This window comes from Drosophila albomicans, chromosome 2L (assembly GCF_009650485.2).
Source record: "Drosophila albomicans strain 15112-1751.03 chromosome 2L, ASM965048v2, whole genome shotgun sequence".
In the NCBI taxonomy this organism is placed as follows: domain Eukaryota; kingdom Metazoa; phylum Arthropoda; class Insecta; order Diptera; family Drosophilidae; genus Drosophila; species Drosophila albomicans.
The window spans coordinates 26452623-26473539 of record NC_047628.2 but is presented as its reverse complement, the minus strand read 5'-3'; the positions used below and the strand labels follow the sequence as shown (position 1 = coordinate 26473539).

General features: G+C 34.6%; 3 protein-coding genes across 6 annotated transcripts; 2 read left to right on the top strand and 1 right to left on the bottom strand.

Moving 5' to 3' along the window:
• Positions 1 to 3581: 3581 nt before the first annotated feature.
• Positions 3582 to 5978, top strand: LOC127565023 (nuclear mitotic apparatus protein 1). Of its 2 annotated transcripts, XM_052001940.1 has the most exons (4): positions 3582 to 4082; positions 5056 to 5265; positions 5321 to 5601; positions 5662 to 5978. In XM_052001940.1, the coding sequence occupies exons 1-4, from the start codon at positions 3792 to 3794 to the stop codon at positions 5909 to 5911; spliced, it is 1032 nt and encodes a 343-aa protein (XP_051857900.1). In that variant the 5' UTR covers positions 3582 to 3791; the 3' UTR covers positions 5912 to 5978. The 2 variants fall into 2 exon arrangements, with proteins under 2 accessions (XP_051857900.1, XP_051857901.1); XM_052001941.1 differs by lacking the exon at positions 5662 to 5978 and having other exon boundaries at positions 5312 to 5390.
• Positions 5979 to 8572: 2594 nt separating this feature from the next.
• Positions 8573 to 17101, top strand: LOC117564847 (short-chain dehydrogenase/reductase family 16C member 6). Of its 3 annotated transcripts, none has more exons than XM_034243781.2 (4): positions 8573 to 9149; positions 15304 to 15421; positions 15624 to 16224; positions 16912 to 17101. In XM_034243781.2, the coding sequence occupies exons 1-4, from the start codon at positions 8982 to 8984 to the stop codon at positions 17012 to 17014; spliced, it is 990 nt and encodes a 329-aa protein (XP_034099672.1). In that variant the 5' UTR covers positions 8573 to 8981; the 3' UTR covers positions 17015 to 17101. The 3 variants fall into 3 exon arrangements, 2 of the variants coding, with proteins under 2 accessions (XP_034099672.1, XP_051857902.1); XM_052001942.1 differs by lacking the exon at positions 8573 to 9149 and adding an exon at positions 10760 to 11068; XR_007954413.1 differs by lacking the exons at positions 8573 to 9149; positions 15304 to 15421; positions 15624 to 16224 and adding an exon at positions 16525 to 16715.
• LOC117564846 (probable ATP-dependent RNA helicase DHX35) lies at positions 16927 to 19241 on the bottom strand. Its single transcript, XM_034243780.2, has 2 exons — positions 17119 to 19241; positions 16927 to 17057 (listed from the first exon to the last, which is right to left on the bottom strand). The coding sequence occupies exon 1, from the start codon at positions 19160 to 19162 to the stop codon at positions 17123 to 17125; it is 2040 nt and encodes a 679-aa protein (XP_034099671.1). The 5' UTR covers positions 19163 to 19241; the 3' UTR covers positions 16927 to 17057; positions 17119 to 17122.
• Positions 19242 to 20917: the final 1676 nt, after the last annotated feature.

Genomic DNA, 20917 nt, shown 5'->3' with positions numbered 1-20917 from the left:
CGAGTCGATAACAAAAACAAAGATCAAAGTTGAGCTGCTGAAAACTGAAAACAAGACATGACGCGACAACAAGTGCAAGCGCAGCTCAAACGAAGAGAGACAGAAAGAGAGAGAGCGTAAGAAACGTTTTAAGAGAGTCGAGTTGGTAAAGAGCGAACAAAGGCGACGTCACTACCTAGATACAGCTGAGATCAAAGCTAAGACCAAGCGTTGAGCTGAGCTGAGTCACGTTGCAAAAAATAACAAACAACAATCGACGGCTTTTATGTGCTTTGGCTAGGGCTAGACTCTGGAAAATTTCTCACAGTGTGTGAGAGTGAGTGAGTCACCGCAAGTGGAAAAGCTTTTTCACTTTTATGAATGAAAACGTGAATGTGTTGCGGCGACCTTGTGGGTGAGTTTTTTCGGGGGGAGCGTTTTGGCCTGCCGCTTGTTTGTCTGCCACAACGATTGAGCGCCAGCTGAATCAGCCTGCGATTCCTGGAAAAAGGATATCATCATCATGCGCCGGCATTTGTTGTGGCACTCAACACAACTCGTGTCCTGGCATTGTGACTCATTTCACTTGCTTCTGCAGCATGCCTATACACGCAGTACGGAGTGTGGATTACACTTTCGCTTTTCCGCTTGAACTCTGACATATCAGGATGCCAATTTCCATGGAATTTGAGGGAAACATGTTTCGAAATTTATTTGCCTGACTCAGCAGCAACATGATACCCTGCTTCTTCTTATTAATATCATACGCAAAAGAAAACTTGGGTTTTTTATGCATTTACTTGTATTTTATGATTACTGTAGTAAAGTTACAACTTCTGCAGTCTTTCAACCATTCATAAATCAAGCGGTTAAATTCCTAGAATTATTTGCATTATTCACAATTTCAGTAGGCAATTTCTCTGGGGACTACACAACACGATATTAAGCCGATATATTAAAGTAATAAAACCGGAAACTTTCTGGGCGCCGATCATGAAATACCCATTTTATTAAATATAACTTTTTTTTTTAATTATTCAAAAGTAATTATCCCATGTTTTTATCAAAACTGATCTCACATTATACTAAATTATTGTTTAATAATAGCGATTTTTAAAATTATGCAAAAATAAATTACTTTTTGATCTAACTGACAATTTGTGAGTATTTTATTTATAATTGGAATGAATGAATGAAAGAATGTTAAAATAATAAAATATAATAAATAAAAAAAACTTCAATCTCTTTGCATTTAATATGACATAAAATGAAAATTTAGAATTGAAAATTAAACTTTTTCCAATCTTTTTTATAAATATTTATCATAATATGAAAATTTAAATCCAGAATGGAAAATAAAAACTTTTTCATTCTTTTTATAAAAAAAGGAATAATTTTTAATTGGTATTTCTTAGTGTTAACTATTCAATATGTACTGAACTTTCATATCTAGTTGGTTTCATTACAACATATGAATTATTAAGTGCTTAAACAAGTAACTAAATTTCATATTCACACCATTAAAACTCAGGAAATAGGCTCAGACAGAGTGAGTGTTGTATACTTTACTTTATCTTAACTGATTGGCATAAAAAGTCGAGCTTTGTTTATATAATTTTCGTGATAAACACACGAGTTGCATGCAACAGTCGCAAAAGTGCCGAAATTTCCCAAACAAATATACGAAAAAAAATCTAACCTATGAGCTCAACCCAAATAAATAGAAATTATGTCAATGCTACTGCGTTCTTTATGTATTGAAATTTCACAACAAATCCTCACAGCAAACCCTTCAATGAATGCGAATATATAATATACTTTTGATACTCCCAACATGATAAGGACAACAACAATTATCCTGTGCAAGCCTCACATCGATCAAACACACGGAAAACATCCGACTCCCAAGTCGGTTTCAACAATGTGACCAATCAGAAAACGTTTGTCGGCAAAATCACGCGATACTCGTCCAATGTTTACTTAATGCCCAGGTTTTTCACAGCATGGTATGACTAAATATTCAATTGGGGTCGGAGAAGGGAAAGAAGGAGGAAGAGGAGGAGCAGCAGTCATAAAGCTGACACGTGCTAGAAGTCGCTTATATACACGACATATTGATTTTCCTTCTTCGGACATCGGGGGGCTTAAACTCTTTGAACTTCCTGCGACTCGCGGCCTTGAAGCACCTCGACTAAGCAAACGTACAACAAAGTTAAGGCTAAGACTTTGAGGCGTTCAATGTGAAGGTGAAAGTGCGGTGAAGGACCTTGTAAAAGTTCGCACAACCTTGCCGAGATTACAGACGCGATATCTGGACGACGCTAAGCTGAAATAAATTGACGGTGATTTCGGTCTAGAAGTTTCTAGAGAGAGTAAAAGAAGAGCTACATTATAAAGAAAGATCTAGAGAAGGTACTTACTTTTTCTACATTATAAAGAAAAGTCTAACCAACTTTTTCGAGAGATATTTTTCGGTATTTTTTGAAATTTTGTTGTTTAAAAATTCTTTTAAAATTTCCATATTTCTTAACTTGCATAGAAATTTTTCATTTATGTCCCAAACTAAGAACAAATCAAATTAATTTTTATAGTATTTTTCAAATTTTTCGCCATTCAAAATTTTAGAGATATTTCCCCTTTGAAAATATGTATACCATTAACTTGTGTAACACATCAAGTATTCGTTTAATCTCCAAACTAAGAAAAAATCATGAGGTTTGGTAGTATTTTTAAAATTTTTCCCCATTTAAAATTTCAAAGATATTTACCCCTTGAAAATATTCCATTCACATCGTTTATATCTCAATCTATAAGAAAATATCAAACAATTTGTTGTAGTATCTTTCAAATTTCTCCCCATTCAAAATTTCAGAGATATTTCCCCTCTTAAAAATATTCCTTTTCTTGTTTGCTCCAAACTAAGAAAAAATCAAAATTTCACCAATGAATATTTCAGATATTTCCCCTCTTAAAAAATGTCCCTAATTTGCGAAATACATTCAGTATTCGTTTAATCCTTAAACTAAGAACAATTCAAGAGATTTTTTATAGTATTTTTCAAATTTTTCGCCATTTAAAATTTTAGAAATATTTCCCACTTGAAAATATTCCATTGTATAATATTCGTTTTATCCTCAAACAAAGAAAAAATCAAAATTTCCTCAATCAAGATTTCAGAAATATTTCCCCCTTCAAAAAAAGTCCCTAATTTGCGTAGCACATTCAGTATTCATTAAGAAATCAATGCATTTTTTGTAGTATTTTTCAAGTTTTTCGCCATTCAAAATTTCAGAGATATCAATGAAAATACTCCCTTAATAAGTGTAGCACATTCAGTATTCGTTCTTACCCCAAAGCGAACTTATCGTCTACCCCGAGACTTTCCCTTCCTTTGCCATTGCCTTCGGCTGCGGAAGTGTGCGTGCAATTTGCTAGTTAACCTGGCCAGGACCTTGGCCAATTCGTAGAAATGTTCTTAGCGGCATATTGCGAACCTGCTCATAGCAATTATATGGCATAATAAACGATTTAATCAATGTTTAAGAGGCTTTTAAGAGTCACAAAGTATGCATTGATATTTAACTTGAAATCAAATACTGCGCCACATTTCTGTTCGATATGAAAATTTTTCACAGTTTTTTGGAACTTTTTTTTAAAACTTTTTACACAACATTTGATACAATTACCAAGTTGAATAGTGCACTTCGTTATATCTTTGGCCGTGATATTTTTATAAATTGTAGTTTGAAAAGTGAAAAGAATTTCGTGTGTTTTAGAATTTTACAAAAATAGTTTTAGTTTCTTTTTATAAAATGGATTTCGATTTGATGAAAAGACAACGCAAATCGGACTCTTCGTCGAGTCCCCGAAGAGCTGCAGTTTGTCCCACACAAATAAATTTAACCGAATCGTGGAGCACGGTTAGAACACAAATCATCCGCACTGCCAACAATGCCTTGGACACTCAGGATTGGAGTGCTAGCCAGGACTCGGAGACGAATGGCAACGTGAAGATCTTCACTTCGATGATGTTGAGAGCTTGGCGAAGACGACGCGCCGATGTGCAACGTTTGCAACTCGTTGTGGAGAACCTCAAGTCAAGTGTAAGTAGCGAAGGGGGTGAAGTTTAAGTTGTGTAAACTTTATAGGAGCAGCTCAATGTGGATAAATGCATATTTAAGATAATTGCATACCACTTTGTAAAACACAAAATGTTCTAAAGCATTTCATAAAATGCAATGCACATATTGGCATTTTAGGACAACACAATGTAGCTTAAGTACGTCGCATTTAAGTGCACTTTATGAAATGTCAGACTTTTAACTTAAATGCATTTCGTTCAACTGCACATTATGGAATATTACATTTTAAATTTAAATGCATTGCACATAACTGCAGTTTTGTAGCTTAAATTCATCCCATTTAAGTGCACATTATGGTATGTGAGACATTTAACTTAAATGGAATTTTAGAATTTTATCTTTAACGCATTTGCACATTATGGAATATCCGATATTTAACTTAAATGCATTTCATACAACTGCACATTATTGAATACCACATTTTTAACCTAAATGCATTGCGCATAACTGCACTTTAAGGCATTTTTTCAGCATCACATTTTTCTTTTGTATTAAAATTGCTGTTACATAACACAACTGCTTTAAGATTGTGGCACTTAACATAAATATTGTCGCATTTAAGTGCACTTTATGGAATATTAGACTTTTAACTTAAATCTATATAACTGCGCTTTTAGGAATTTTTAATAATATTGTTAGCATCAAATGTTTTTTAAGAAAATTTATCAGTTTAATGACACAACTGTTATTATTATTGACAAAAATATTAAATGAGTAATTTGGTTTTAATGAACGGAATGTGTTATGCGTTGTAACAGTATTTAAAAGATATACCATTTATCAGCAAACAATATGCCAAAATTTTTGTGAGTCACAAATGTTAGTGTGTCTCGCTTTAACATAAAAGTAAAGCCAAAAATTGTTTTTAAAATGCACATTGCAGATAAGTGCAAAAAATAAGACATAAGATTCCTAATTATTGCCTTCCCTTCAGTCCATGCAAACCCGCAACGAGTTGCACGTTTGCAATTCGCTGATGCGCGTGGAGCAGAAACGCTGTGAAGATCTGCAGCTGGAGCTGAAGAAGTCCACTCTGAGCATCAATCAAGTGCGTAACTCATGCGACATATTGAACACATCTGTGTTGAGCTTAACGGCAGACAAAAAGCAACTAGAAGACGCGCTCACTGAGTGCCAAAGAGAGGTGAGTGAGGAGTGCAAAAAGTGTTAAATAATAACTAACCTTTTAGCTTATTTAGTGCGAGAAATTGAAGCATAAGGCTGGCAAAAATAATGAAGAATTGCTTGCTGCTCTCTTAGAGCATCGCAATCTGCAGCATCAACTGGAAAACGAAAAGCGTTACACGCAACAATTAATAGGGGAAAAGTTGCAGTTGGAGGATGAACTAAAGCAACTGCAAGCTGATTCTCTCAGCAAGCAAAAAGCACAAACTCTGGACTTGACAGAGAAGCAAGAACAGCTTCAAGCCATGAACTCGATGATGAACCAACTCGAAAGGCAGTTAAACAGTTCGAGTTTGTAAGAGCAAAAAAAAAGATACAATATAATTTGATTATTAAACACTTTTTTGTATTGCAGTCACAATTTCAGACGCTTGTTTGCTGCACGTCATGGAAACCAGCCTCAACAAGTAGCTGACTGGACTCTAACGTCTAGAAACACTTTTCTACACATTTTCGAGTTGTATGGCATCGATCATTTCTTTACCAGAGCGCATTCTTATGCCAAGCATGTCGCTTTCCTGCTGTGGTTGACGTTGCTGCCACAATCATTGAGAAGTAGTTGCATACAGCCCAAAGAACATCAACGTCGCATAACGGAACAATAAATATGCATATCATAATTGTGTAATTTCATGTAATTGCTCTACGAAGTAGTAAAAATTTTAATTTCAACACCACTTTTTAAAAAATATGATGATATTTATAGATGAATGATTTTTCTAATGATCTTAAAAAGCTCATTCAGGTATTAAAAAGCTCATTAAGATCTTTAAAAGCTCATTGAGATCTTAAAAAGCTCATTAAGATCTTAAGATCATTAGCAGAATCTCTAAAATGCCACGATCGACACATCATCAAAGGAGTTCTGCAAGAATTATTCTTTCAAGTGCTGTCTTTAGAATTCTCGGTAATCTTAATTTATATTGATTCAATCTATACACAATTTTATACTAGTTGCGCACTTTGAATTATTGTCAGATTATCGTCAACAATCGCATAATAAATAACAAAGTTAGTTGCATAAATTAATAAATTGCGAACTAATTCTAAAAATGTGACAGCAATCGTCAAAAAACCAATAAGTTATCTTATCATTATCAAGAGACGGGAAAAACGTCTCAAAGTCATTTGGGTAAAGCAGTCCAAACACACACAAAAATGACTTTGCACTGCTTGCGTGTGTTTTTGTAAATTTTTTGCAAAAGAATGGGCAAATTGCTCGGCAATGCCACGTACATGGAAGTGTTCTGAACAGCAAATTTATTACGAAAATCCGAAGCTAAGCTACAAAGTTACTTAACCAAGAAATTTTGAAAATGGCTGACTTGGGCAACTGTTGTTGGCTTCAACACTAGCGCCCTCCAGCCCAAGCCGTTACCTTTTGTCCATTCCAACCAAATCGAGATGATTGAAATGCACGCGAGGCGAAGGATTGGGCGGCGGGGTATGCGAATGCATGACCGTGCGTCTGTTGCTAATCGACCCGTCGTCGGTAGCAAAGGCAGCGGAAAGCCAATCGAAACCTGTTGCCACAGCAATGCCAGGCAGAATTACTGGGAAACAAAGTGTGACGGAGGGTCGGCACTGAGCAGATCTGATAAACAGATGGTATCTATGTATCGATCAATGCACAGAGAACAATCACAGAAGACACTTCCGAAGTACGTCGCATATTCGTTCCTATTTATAAGCGGCACACGCTGAACGCGCACTTGGGAATTACAAGCAGTAAGCGATGTACAAAACAGCAAGCAAATCGGGGTGGTTTTCGTTAGTGTACATTGCGCATGCCTTGAATAGTGCATACGTTATTTTGAATGAAATGTGTGAGGTTTACAATAATAGAAATGTGTAGGTTTGGTATACAAAATAATTTTTAAAATTTAAAAAAGTGTAAAATATGTATTCCTTACAAAAATTTAATCATCACTTACCCCGAGACGCAATGGGATTTGAACCGGGCAACTGCGGCAGCATATGCAAAGCACTCGTTGATTTATTACTTTAAGACTGCAATGAAAAATATTTAAATACAAAACATATGGAATTAAATTTAAATAAATTGTAAAGAATAATTTAAAAAATTTTAAAAAAGTGGAAAAATTAAAAAAATTCCTAATTAAAACAATTGATTCAGTACTATGAGATACGTTTGCTGTCAAAAGCAAATGTAAGCACACTGCAACATATACTATTTGTAATCAAATCATATACGAATAAATGAAAATATATATAATAAAATCCGAATAAATTTATAGAATGCCTTAAAAAAATTTTAAAAAGTGAAATATAATTAAAAATAGTAAATTATAATAGCTTTAAATAGTTGGTAAACACCTGGTCTCCACTGGGATTTGAACCCACACTCCACTTGCTGCATAGCGAACGAAAGAGGTGACTAAGGAAATTTGTACTGTATTTGACAGCGCATTTTAATCAGATGAATGGCAAATAAACTTAGAAGAGATTCAAATATTATTAAAAATATGTTATACGAATATTATTAATGAAAAAATTCTTAATTAACCATTAATACTTTCATTTTACTCAAATGGAAATTGAAAATCCCTTTCCGTCTGCAGATAATTACCTTTTTTATTTGCATATAATAAACAAAATTAAATTTGTTTATAAATAATATAAAATATATTTTTGCACATGCCTAAAAGCATGCCATAACTTTGGCTAAATTAAATTAATAAGCGCATATCAAATTCACAAATAGGCAAAATGATCAACCAACCGAAAGATCTCGTGTGGTAAGCAAATCACTTTCTTTTGTTTGTCGCACAACTCATTTAGATTCAAATGTCTGCGGAAGTCTATAAAAAGTCCAAGTTTAGTCTTTTGATACGTCTTGCACGTGAGCTAATAAAATAGACTAGCAAACAGGTTCTGTCTAACTTCTCAAGCATACAATTTTAACCAAACAAAAAAAAAAACTAACGGCCGAGCAATCAAGCAGCCAAGTTAAGAAAGTGTTTGCTACAATGTTGTCGTTGTTGCTACTGTTGTTGTTGTTGTTGTTTATTCGCTGATATTTCTGCGGTCACGACACAACATTTCTGTGAATCTTGCAGCAGCCGCGGCGCCCACAAATGAAAAATACATACAACGAAATAGAAGAAAAGAAAGAAGAAAAAAAAAACACTGTAAACTGAGCGACGATTCCACCAAAAGTTGGCTTTAGGTTTTTCAGTCTGTATTGTGACTTCAACTTTAACGGACGGTGCACGGATGTGATCGTGGATCGTAGGCAAATATAAAAAAAGATTTGATACTCCAGCGAATTTTAATAACAATAATAAAAAAAAAAAACGAAACCTCGCAAACACCGAAAATAATAAGCAGCAAAAAACGCGGAGAAATTCAAGTGAATTTGAATTTCGATACAATCGACTGCACGTTCATTAGCATGCAAAAGTGATCAAAGCCACTAGGCTCAAGCTCGAAAACATAAAAGCAATAAAAGCCACAAATTTGTATTGTCTTGGCTAAGTGCGTTGAATCTGACTTCGATCGAACGCGTTTCGCATTCAATTTTTGCTTCATACACGTGCTTTTCTTCGAATATAATTATTACAAGGCCTCCAACTTCGAGTTCACCAAAGCAATAGATCATTAAGTTTTGTGCAAAATAAAAGAAAGGAAAGAGCTTCAAAAAAAAGCAAAACAATGACGACAACAACATCGACAACATCTGACTTGCTGCATATGGATAAACCATTGCGTGCTTTCTATCAATTTTTCTTGGATTTAATTGTCTTTACGCTGAAATCAATTTATTTCATATTGGAATCGCTCTATTATACAATATTGCCCGACCGCTTTCGAAAGCTAAAGGTAGGAAAAATCAAAATCAATTTGCATACCAACAAAGCCAACCAATTTTTTGACATAAAACTCTCAAAATTGATTTAATTAAATGCTAGTTTCATAGTATCAACTTGGATTGTGGTTTTTATGTAAACTGCTTTGGAATCTTGGCACTTAAATTAGTTGCTTGAATAAAACTGACTCAAACATCTTCCCCCGTTAAATTGCATAATCAATTCAGCTCAACGATCGTTCGTCTTAAGACTTAATTAAAATGCCACTCGACATTTTTTTGGCAAACCTTAATAAATTTCAGACTAATTAGGCGTGAGGTTTGCTTAAGATACACTGCGAAAAACTATACTTTAAATTAATAATAACTACAGTATATATTAATCCTGATAATTTGAATGTAAAATTATTCCCGAAACTCTTTCGTATATATAACTTATGTATATTGTTGTAATTATTCATTTTAAGCTACATTTTCGCAGTGAAAAATTCTTTGTCTGAGAATCTGGTATATTTTGCACACTATGTTATATATGAATATACTAAATATTGCCTTTGGTATATTTTACTCTCTATGTTATTTTTGAATGTAGTATATCAATATACCAAATATTACATCTGGTATATTTTTAGTATTTATTCGGTATCTTTTAAGATTATTACCGAACCGATGTGCTTTTATTTCAAATGGGTATTGGATATATCACAGTCGAATAAACTCGGCTTTTTTACTTGTTTATTATTATTTTTATTTTTGTCATAATAAAATAACATCATTGAAACTCATTAAGCAACATAATAGAAAACGTGCCAATTTCACGACGAAGGTTAAATAAGCTTGACCAACATATATTAAAATATTTAAAGTTGTACAATGGACTCAAAACTCTCTTTGTGGGCTAATTAACATAAGAATTACTAGGTGAAGTAGTTAAATAGGTTAACTATGAAAAAAACACACATATTTGAACATCAAGCAATAATTTTTAAATACGCTTGACCAACATATATTTATATATTTAAAGTTGTACAATGGACTCAACTTAAAATTGTCTGTCTGGGCTAATTAACATAAGAATTACTAGGTGAAGTAGTTAAATAGGTTAACTAGGTTAGGAAAAACACACATATTTGAACATCAAGCAATAATTTTTGATTGAAACCAGTCCGAAACTTTTGTGAAGAAAAATCAGAATATATATGTTGAAAAGAATAAATCAATTGGTTAAAAAATATTTATCAAACTTATTCGCTTCCCAAAGTTTCTTTAACTTCTCTAACAACTTTTTTATTTCATTAACTATTTATTTAGAATATGTTGAAAAAATAAATGCATTTCGTAACAAATTCTGATCAATCTATTTTGTTTTTAAACGTTTTTTCACTAACTTCTCTTTCAATTAATGAGCTATTTATTTAACAAATTATTGGCAAACTAGGTTCGCTTTTTTAAGCTTCCCAAAAGAAAACAATCAATCAATTTGTAATTAATTATCTAACAAACTTTTTGCAAACACTATTGCTTTTTTATGTTTCCCCTCTCAAGTCTAAACAAGCAAAATTTGTTGACTTTAAAACTTTCCATTTCATTTACAGTTGTAAAGTTTTTTTTATTTTGGCCAACAGACTTGAAGATATCTTTCAAACAACACAAAAATCAAATTTATTTCGGCAAAAAAAAACATACTTGAAGATCTCAAACAAAACGGTGGCGTTGTTTAGACAAGCCCCAATGGATTCCATTGGCATGTCCGTAAAAATAAAAGTAATCAAGCTTAGATCTCCGCTCGCAGCTTCACACGGCGATGCGATTTGTTAAATGGACTTAACATTTGCTATTTGTCCAAATGAATGAAATCGTCTTTTTTTCCATCTGTCCATCTCTCTTTGATTTTGGATTTCGTATTTGCTCGTGGACGTCACTTATAATACGAGTGAGTGCTCATTCAACGCCAGCTACCACAGCAAATATTTACGATTGTTTTCGGGGTTTTTGTTTCTGACATTGAAATTGAGATTTTTTTGTCAAAGAAAAACAAAGGAAGAAGCTACGCAGCAGTTGGTTTGTCTCGGTTTATTACCAATCTAAACATGGAAAGGAAAACGCTTTTCCAGCCAACGGGTTTTTCATTTCGCATGCAATTGCAATTGTGATTGTCATTGTTGATACTTTTCGTGAATTTCTGTTGGTGTTGTTGTTGCAGCTGCGTAATCAGCAAAGCATAAAGCACAAACCTGACATTATACACTACGCAAAAGGAAAATCATGTAAGTGAGATTCAGTCGAATGTGCCTGACTGTGAAATACCGGGTACCAATTTTAAATAAAACCAAAATGGAACGGTATTAGTTTTAAAATATACCAAATTAATATACCATAAAAATATAAAAAATATACCAGACTATATTTAGTATATTGATAAATATTTGGTGTAATGATATACCCGCTACCCATTTTGAATAAAAGAAAAGCAGTGTGGTATTAAATTTAAAGTATACCAAAATAATATACTGCAATGAAATATACTGAATATTATATTTGGTATATTATATACCCGCTACTCATTTTGAATAAACACAAAACGTACGGTATTATTCTTAAAATATACTAAACTAATATACCAAAAATATACAAAGGCAATATTTGGTATATTGATATACCCGCTACTATAAAAGCAAAACATTGCGGTGTAATTTTAATTTTTCACCAAACTAATATACCACAAAAATATTTAAAATATACCAAGTGCTATATTCTATTGAGTTAAAAATATACCAGATTGTCAGGCAAACCAGCTAATATAATAAATATACAATACTCATGTAAAATAATACAAAATGTTGCAAAAGTCTCTTCAACGGCTAAGCAAACAAGCAAAAGCCGCTTTTCATCTATTCAAGTGCTGTGCACTAACTAATATGCAGTACTGTAGTGACTGCCTCTAAACTTGATTGAACTTTTGGCTGCAGCTGTATAAACTTTGACTATGTCAAAGATGGCAACAAACTTGCAACAGCGAAGATATCGAAACTCTAAACGAATCTCGCAATTTGCACTCACTGAACATGAACTGAAATTATTCCGTATTCATTCATAACTTATTCAAAACGTTAAGCACATTAAATATTCGTGTCGCACCTTTTTTTCGGTCTTAAATATGCATAAATAAACGCAGTCTGGGCATGTGTATGTTAAACACGCATTTCCTTTTGTTGAAACAAAACTAATGAAATATTAATTGAATTGCCAAGCTGCGGTGAATTTTGCGTGACATTTAAAAATGCTTTAAAGTGATCGCGTTTGTATTTATTGGCAGATTAAGCTAATGCTTGTTTACGTCTAATAAACGCTATCCTAACTCTTTTGATTATGCGAAATAATGCGATTCGTATAAAATTGAAAATATAAGTAATTAAAACAAAACTAAATGCGATATTATTCTTAAAATATACTAAAGTAATGAGCTATATTTGGTATTTTAATATAGTACTCCATTCAAAATATACCAAAGAATAAGTATACCAGATTCTCAGCCAAAGCTATACAAAAATATTGAAAATGTGCAATTCCAAATTTCAGGAATCTTAAATATATTATATAATAAATTATTGTATGTTCCGAAATTCGACTCGATTTCACAAATACAGTCAGCGCCACAAAAAAAGCCGCACTTTTAAGGGTTACGAATTTTAAACTTTCAGGGGCTGTGGTTTCACTATATGATTGCGGATTCGCTCAATTTTTTTTTTAACAAGTTTACTGGTGGTATGTTAATAAAAGTGCATACCAATTTTTATTTTAAATTTGTTTTTAATATTAAAAAAAATGTTGTTTTTGGTTTCACCCTAGTTTTAGCGACTTTTCACTATTATGGCAAACTTAATGAAAAAAATCATAAAAGTTATAATAATGAAAAAATTCAACAAAAACTATTTTTTTCCAATTGAACACCTTACTAACTATAAAAAAAATTTAAATCTAGGCAATTTAACATTAGACATATTTTTTTAATTTAGCTTAATACTTAGAAATGCCGCCTTTGGCCTTAATTACAGACTTTACCCTATTGAGCATAAAATCGTAAATGGAACACAATTATTTCTTTGTTATATCGTGTATCCATATTTTTTCTATAATTTGTTTTAGCTCCTCCATAGTTTTGGGCTTTCGCTTTCTTTTTATGGCCCCCATATAGGCCCCAACATTCTCGATGGGACTAAGGTCTGGGCTGTTTTCTGGCCAATCTAAGGACTTAATGCCCAATTCTTTCTTCAAATTGGACTGATTCTGATTGGTCAAGAGTGCTATTTTCAGATGAGTCCAAATTTAATCTCATTGGATCTGATGGAATTCTCAAGGTGCGCCGTAGACGTGGGTAACGGTTTTCTGAAAATTGCTGCATAGCCACAGTAAAGCATTCACCGTATGTTATGGTATGGGGATGCATATCCAAATATAAAACGGAATCAATTTTAATGGTTCAGGGTATGATCAATGCAGAAAAATACAAAGAAATAATTTTAAGTGGAGTTGTGCCTAGCATTGAGTCCATAAGTGAAGAAGAAGAAGAACCCATTTGTCAGGATGATTCTGCACCTTGCAATCGAGCGCGATCTGTGAGTTACTCAGTGTCCGATTGCTACCAAAACAACTTATTCAGATAAATCGAACATTTTTCTATCTAAAAATAATAAATTTGAAGAAAGAATTGGGCATTAAGTCCTTAGATTGGCCAGAAAACAGCCCAGACCTTAGTCCCATCGAGAATGTTGGGGCCTATATGGGGGCCATAAAAAGAAAGCGAAAGCCCAAAACTATGGAGGAGCTAAAACAAATTATAGAAAAAATATGGATACACGATATAACAAAGAAATAATTGTGTTCCATTTACGATTTTATGCTCAATAGGGTAAAGTCTGTAATTAAGGCCAAAGGCGGCATTTCTAAGTATTAAGCTAAATTAAAAAAATATGTCTAATGTTAAATTGCCTAGATTTAAATTTTTTTTATAGTTAGTAAGGTGTTACATTGGAAAAAAATAGTTTTTGTTGAATTTTTTCATTATTATAACTTTTATGATTTTTTTCATTAAGTTTGCCATAATAGTGAAAAGTCGCTAAAACTAGGGTGAAACCAAAAACAACATTTTTTTTAATATTAAAAACAAATTTAAAATAAAAATTGGTATGCACTTTTATTAACATACCACCAGTAAACTTGTTAAAAAAAAATTGAGCGAATCCGCAATCATATAGTGAAACCACAGGCCCTGAAAGTTTAAAATTCGTAACCCTTAAAAGTGCGGCTTTTTTTGTGGCGCTGACTGTAATTTCATTCGAAGCAATTTAAAATAATATTTAAATTTGTAATTAAATAAGAGCATAAAACTTCATTCAAAAATATTTAAATTGTCTTATAAATAATCTTCATTTCATTATACTTACTGTATACTTACTTATGATAATATAATTACCATAGGATAATACCTAGTTCACGCTCAACTAAGTTGAATGAGACTTCAAATGTATAAAATTAAATACCTAGAGTATGCTTCAATAAAATATAATTGCATAAACGCATTTATTGTAATTTATTTTTATTTTATTAAGTGTCTAATAAAATTCAATATCGTGTGGATTTAGATATGTAAATAGCTTGACTGTAGAAAATAATATTTAGGCCACGTTTAACTAATTTATTTTTTAAATATTTATACCCAATACTTACAATCTTTGGATAGTTTGTAATTAAATAAATAACTTTAAATGACCTACAATACAAATTATGCATTATTATACATTAGACTTCAATTGTATAACATTGAAATACTTGAAGTGCGTTCAAAAATGTCAATGAATAACTTAATTAGTCTTTTTTAAAACTGCATTAAAATATAATTACATAATAAGATAACAAACTTTTACCTACACATAAATTAAATTAGCTCGCTTTAGAATTTTATTTGTAAATAAATTGACGGTAGCAAAATGTATTTACTGCACGTTCAACTTATTAAATAGTCTTATGCTTCACTTTCAATAAAATATTGAATCTAAATAGCAGACCTAATTTACGAGATAAACTAATTTCGTAATAAAAAAAGGTTGACAATACCTTTTGTGTCTGGCAACTGTTGTTAATTGAGTTTCACTTTCGTTTATGCCACAGAACATATCGGGACAAGTGGTGCTCATAACTGGCGGAGGCGGGGGCGTGGGACGTTTGATAGCGCTCAACTTTGCCAAGCTGGAGGCACGCATTGTCATCTGGGACATCAATCAAGAAGGTAAGGTTTGCTTTTACCATTCGTTGCGGGCAATTAACATCCACCAGCTAAGCACATGAAGCGCGTGAGCATTTCCAATTAGCAACTTAATGCTAGTATAGCAATCGCCGGGTTAAGGAACCCTCCGCTGAGTGTGGTGAAAGCTGAGCTGTTACATTTACAATTTGATGAGCTAACAAACACTTTGCTAACACTTTTGCAGCCATCAAGACAACCGTGGATCTGCTGGCCAAGCATGGCTATCACAATTGCAAGGGTTATGTGGTGGACATCTCCGATCGCGAACAGGTTTATCAACGAGCTGCACAGGTCACCGAAGAAGTGGGTCATGTCGATATCTTGATTAACAATGCGGGCATTGTGTGCTGCAAACCGTTCTGGGAACTTCACGATCGTGTCATTCAAAACACGTACAACATCAACATCATCTCGCACTATTGGACCGTTAAGGCTTTTCTGCCCTACATGATGCGTCACAATCGCGGTCACATTGTCACTGTCAGCTCCATCACTGGCATGTTGGGCACTTATGGCTGCAGCGATTATGCAGCCACCAAGTATGCCACGATTGGCTTCCACGAGAGCTTGTTGACCGACCTAAAGGCTCATGGTTATGATCAGATCAACATGAGCTTAATTTGTCCTTATTACATTAATACGGGCATGTTCTCCGGTGTCAAGCCTCGCATGCAACCCATGCTTGAGCCGCAATACGTTGCCGATCGCATCGAAGGCGCCGTGCGACGCAACGAGGTCTGGTGTGTGCTTCCCAATTCCATTCGCCTCCTCACGCCGCTAAAGTGGTAAGCAGAAATAGTTTATTATTTTATAGTTTTACTTAAAGAGTGTTAGAATAATATTTGCTTAGAGTGTATATCAATTAGGTGCTAATATTTGCCAAAAGACAATTGAATATCTACGCGAAATTAAGAAAAGCCTGTCTAAAACATAAGGGTTTTTATAATCGACCACTCATTATTTGCTATGAACTATAAATTGACTAAAAGTTTTTACTGCCTAAGAACAATACTTAAATAGATCTATCGTAGAGTAAGATGTCGTTTGAATTTATAAGAAAAGTTTTTACTGTCTAAGAACAAATCTAAAACAGTAAAAACTTTTCTTATAAATTCAAATAATTTTCCTAGAGCTCTTTAACGACTTCTTTTAGGCATCTTAAAAAGGAAATTAAGCTGTTGCAAAATGTTTAAAAAAGTAGTTGAACAGTTCAATGCAAATTTATCTACTTATTTTTAAGTAATGATATAAAAGTTTGTGCAAAATGTTTCAAAATGTAAAGTTAATCTACTTATTTAAAAGTAATTGTATACAATTTGAAATTCAAAGCACATAAATAGTACTTAATACATTATTAACAAATATTGCAGCTAAGCTCGATTCTTTTTGTATTTTCAATGCAGCATATAACTGTTATATTCTTTTATAAATTTATGCATTAACTTAATTAAATTTCCTTATCTCTCACGCAGTTTGTTACCTGCCAAGATGTGCTGGGAGCTGATGTCGCGTGTGATACGCGGTCCCGAGTCCATGATGATGTTCCAGGGACGCGGCCGTGTGGCCCATGGCTAACTCTCCACATGACTTTCCATTTACAATCCTTACGTGTTTAGTTCTAAGTGTTAAAAAAAGAGGCATTAAAATATGTTTAAATAAAAATGTTGCAATCTATTTACTGTGCTAATCTCGCACTGTGGTCTGGTGATAATAATGTGGCGCCAGCTCCGTTAGCCACTCCTTCTTGATGACCGTCACATGGTTCATGAACAGCTTCGTCGTCTGCAGCAATTCGCCATAGACAACATACTGCGCCTGTGGCAAAGTGTAGAGCGTGGAATTTGGATGTATTGCCAACTCTGTGCCGCTGCTGATTTGTCTATAAACTCCCGAATGATGAAGATACGCAACCTGGGTGAAGAATCCTGCTGTGATGCATTTGCAGAGCAACTCCACATCGCCCTTGCAGGAGAAGATGGGTAGGCCGTACTTCTTGCGTGCCAGATTGATGAGCTGCTCTCGCAATTCGCAAGCACGCTTCAGATTCCGATAGATCAAATAGTATTGTCCACAAAACTCCTTCGTCATGCCCTCCTCCACGAAGGCGGTATATATGTTGAGCAGTGTAATCAAGTCTCCCTCGGCTACCTCGAAATGTCGATGAGCAATACGTCCACTTTGCTGTGCTGCCGCAGAAACGGGACGTGAGAAAATCGATTGCACCTGCAACATGGCAATGATGGTGATGATTTCCTCAGCGCAACCAAGTTTCCCCGACACATGCAACATCTTGGAGAGCATGGCTGTAAAGGGCAGCTCAGCAAGAAGAAATCCCACCGGTTTCGTCAACTGACCCTGTTCATCCAGGGCATCCAAGGCGTAAAGTGTCTCGAGAGCCGAGAGAAGATTCTTTGCAGGTGGCGGTGAGGGAAAATCAAAGCGTAGAATGTTTCCAATGCCCAGTGCTTTCAACTGCAACACAGCGCCACTTAGTTCACTGCGACGCAGCTCTGGTGGCTGCCTGGGAGCCAATCCGTCATAATCCTGCTTCGTATACAGTCTATAAACCTTGCCAGGTCGCACACGACCAGCGCGTCCGGCACGTTGTATGGCCGAAGCTTTGCTCACGGGCACAATCATCAAGCTGTCGCTGCAGGTGGCCGGATTAAACCACTTCACTTTGACGTAGCCACAATCGATGACGTAGACAATGCCTGGTATGGTAATCGAGGTCTCTGCTATGTTGGTGGCCAACACCACTTTGCGCACACCTTTGGCTGGTGTAAAGAACACGGCGAGCTGATCCCGACTGCTCATGCTGCCGTACATGGGAAGTGCTTTGAGCGTCGTGCATTCCTCACTAGCTATGTACTCTTTGATCAAGTCTAAGGCCTCAAGCACCTCCTCCTGGCCGGTGAGAAAGGCCAAGATGTCACCAGGTGGCTCCTTGTTATGCAGTTTCCAGATGGTGGCCACCGTTTCGCGCACATAGTCGGCGCAGGGTTCATTCAGATAGAAATGCTGCACTGCATGCATGCGTCCCTCAATGGAGAGCTTCACACTCACTTCTCCAGCTCCCGGCCAGCTAAAGAACTCGCTGAAGAAGCTCGCATCAATGGTGGCTGAAGAGATGATCAGTTTAAGCTGGCTGCGCTTCCGCAAGATCTTCTTGAGCAGCCCCAGCAACATGTCCGTCAACATGTTACGTTCATGCGCTTCGTCCACAATTATGACGCTGTATTGGGTGAGCAACGGATCGGCGAGCAACTCACGCAACAATATACCCTCGGTGAGATACTTAATGCGCGTCTCTGGTGAGATGCGCTCCTGGAAACGCACCGCGTAACCCACAGTGTCACCAACAAGTTCTCCACGTTCTTGAGCCACGCGATTTGCCAGCGTCACGGTGGCCACGCGACGTGGTTCGGTGATGCCAATAGTCCCTTTGCTATGCCAGCCCCATTCGTAGAGATATTGTGGCACTTGGGTACTTTTGCCACTGCCTGTTTCACCTACCAATATGACCACTTGATGCTGCTCGAGGCAGTAAAGTATTTGATCGCGATACTTTCGTATGGGCAAACGTTCGCGTTGCTCGCTTAAACCCAGATTATGATGAGCATTGAATACAAACGTGGAACTTTGGGGTTCCTCGATACCTGCACTTTCATTGATAGCGTCGTCGGTGTCCGGTTTTATAAATTTTGGCTTAAAAGTTGCCATTTTCACTTGTAAATTGCAAAGTTATTTGCCGCCTCTACGTTTTCATACGTTTGCCGACGCGATTAATTTGCTATCGATGTCTCAGCATGTCAGCTGTTGGCTATCGCATAGAATTATTGCTTTGGCGATATATTGCACGATATAAGTACGTTTCTGCATGCACGATATATCGCAAGACACGAGCACGTTCATGTTTGCACGATATATCGCAGCACGAACAGTGTTGTTGAGCGCATAGAATTGGCGCGCAGTTGAAATATTCAAATTAATAAATAAAAATTAACATTTAATATAATAGAATCTACAAAAGGTGTAACCTAATATGTTATTAAATAAAAAACAGTTCGTTTTCCAGGCTCTTAAGTTAAAATTCATTGAATATTACTGATTCTAGTACGATTGCTCGTAGCATCTTTTAATTGAATTAAATAAAAGCCATGTTTTTTCTAGACTTAAGTTCTTTATTTCAAAACTTTAAAATAATAAAAATATTCACTTAATATCACTGATTCTATAAATAAATGTACATTGTTAGTTTTAAAATTGTTTGTTTTTGTATTTTGTTTTTATTTATTTGTTTTGGGCGACTTGTGCCGCATTCGCTTGTGAACAGCAAATGGGCAACACGTTTTATAGGGGCACACAAGAATAATGAAACGTTGTTATTTATTTGTTTGTTTCTGTTGGTAATACTTATTAAATTAACTTACATAAGCTCTGTAATGCAATTTTACTTACGAGTTGACGAAAACAATTTCCTACACATACTTAGAGTATCAATCAAAATACAACTAAAAGCGACTGCGTTTGCTATGTATATGTTATATGTGTTTTATGCTTGACGAATGTGGAACTCTGTGCTCTCTGTTCAACTTCAGTGTACAATTGTTGCAACGTCTTGAACTTTGGGTATGTTTTGTATTTGTATTGTTGGAGGGGGGAACTTTCCATGAAAGTGCTTTTCGCTAGGTGCGTGCATCTAAATGTATAGTTATATTTTTCCTTTTTATATCTGGTATATATTGTATATATATATATATTTGTATCATTTTTCGTTTTCTTTTTGTTTTGTGAGTTTTTGTGATATATGTAAATTTGATTGCATTTTATTGTATTATTCGTTATCGTTAGAGAGTAATTTTCCCGATTTGTATATCATTTTTAACGGCATTTTATTGACTTATCAGCTATGGGTTTTCTTTTTCTCGATCTTCAAGTGCATCCTTACATTTAATGCTAGAATGTTGCATTCATCTGTTGTACGATTCGAAAGAAATTAACATAAACAAAGATTAACTTTATTCATTCATTTTTATTTTTTGAACATTTGTGTTTTGATTACTATTTTTGTATATATAACATATTTTCGTATACTCTCTCTCAGATGTGCATGTGATCCTTGATTTATTCAAACTTTCCGCTGTCCATCGAAACTGAAAATAAAGCCCCTGCTAAAACATTAGAATTGGATTTTGCGGTATACATTTATACTAAATTGCATTTAGTTGTATTTGATTTTAATTAATATGTAATTTAAATTTCTTTTGGTTTTCTTCTTTTTCTTTTTCGGTTTTTTGGCTTGTTATTCCCTAAATATACATATAATTATGTTTGTATTTAAAACATGACCCACTTTATATTATTTTAATGAGTTAACACTCTATTGGTTTTTGTTTTTTTTTTTTTCATATATATATTTATTTATTGGGCCATAAAACGATTTTAGGCTACAGTAAAATATTTTCAATACTCGCT

Coding starts and splice junctions, on each gene's coding strand:
- LOC127565023 (XM_052001940.1), top strand. CDS start 3,792: ATGGATTTCGATTTGATGAAAAGACAACGCAAATCGGACTCTTCGTCG. Junction 5,266..5,320: donor TCACTGAGTGCCAAAGAGAG/GTGAGTGAGGAG, acceptor TAGCTTATTTAG/TGCGAGAAATTGAAGCATAA. Junction 5,602..5,661: donor CAGTTAAACAGTTCGAGTTT/GTAAGAGCAAAA, acceptor TTTGTATTGCAG/TCACAATTTCAGACGCTTGT.
- LOC117564847 (XM_034243781.2), top strand. CDS start 8,982: ATGACGACAACAACATCGACAACATCTGACTTGCTGCATATGGATAAA. Junction 9,150..15,303: donor ACCGCTTTCGAAAGCTAAAG/GTAGGAAAAATC, acceptor TTTATGCCACAG/AACATATCGGGACAAGTGGT. Junction 16,225..16,911: donor CTCCTCACGCCGCTAAAGTG/GTAAGCAGAAAT, acceptor TCTCTCACGCAG/TTTGTTACCTGCCAAGATGT.
- LOC117564846 (XM_034243780.2), bottom strand. CDS start 19,162: ATGGCAACTTTTAAGCCAAAATTTATAAAACCGGACACCGACGACGCT.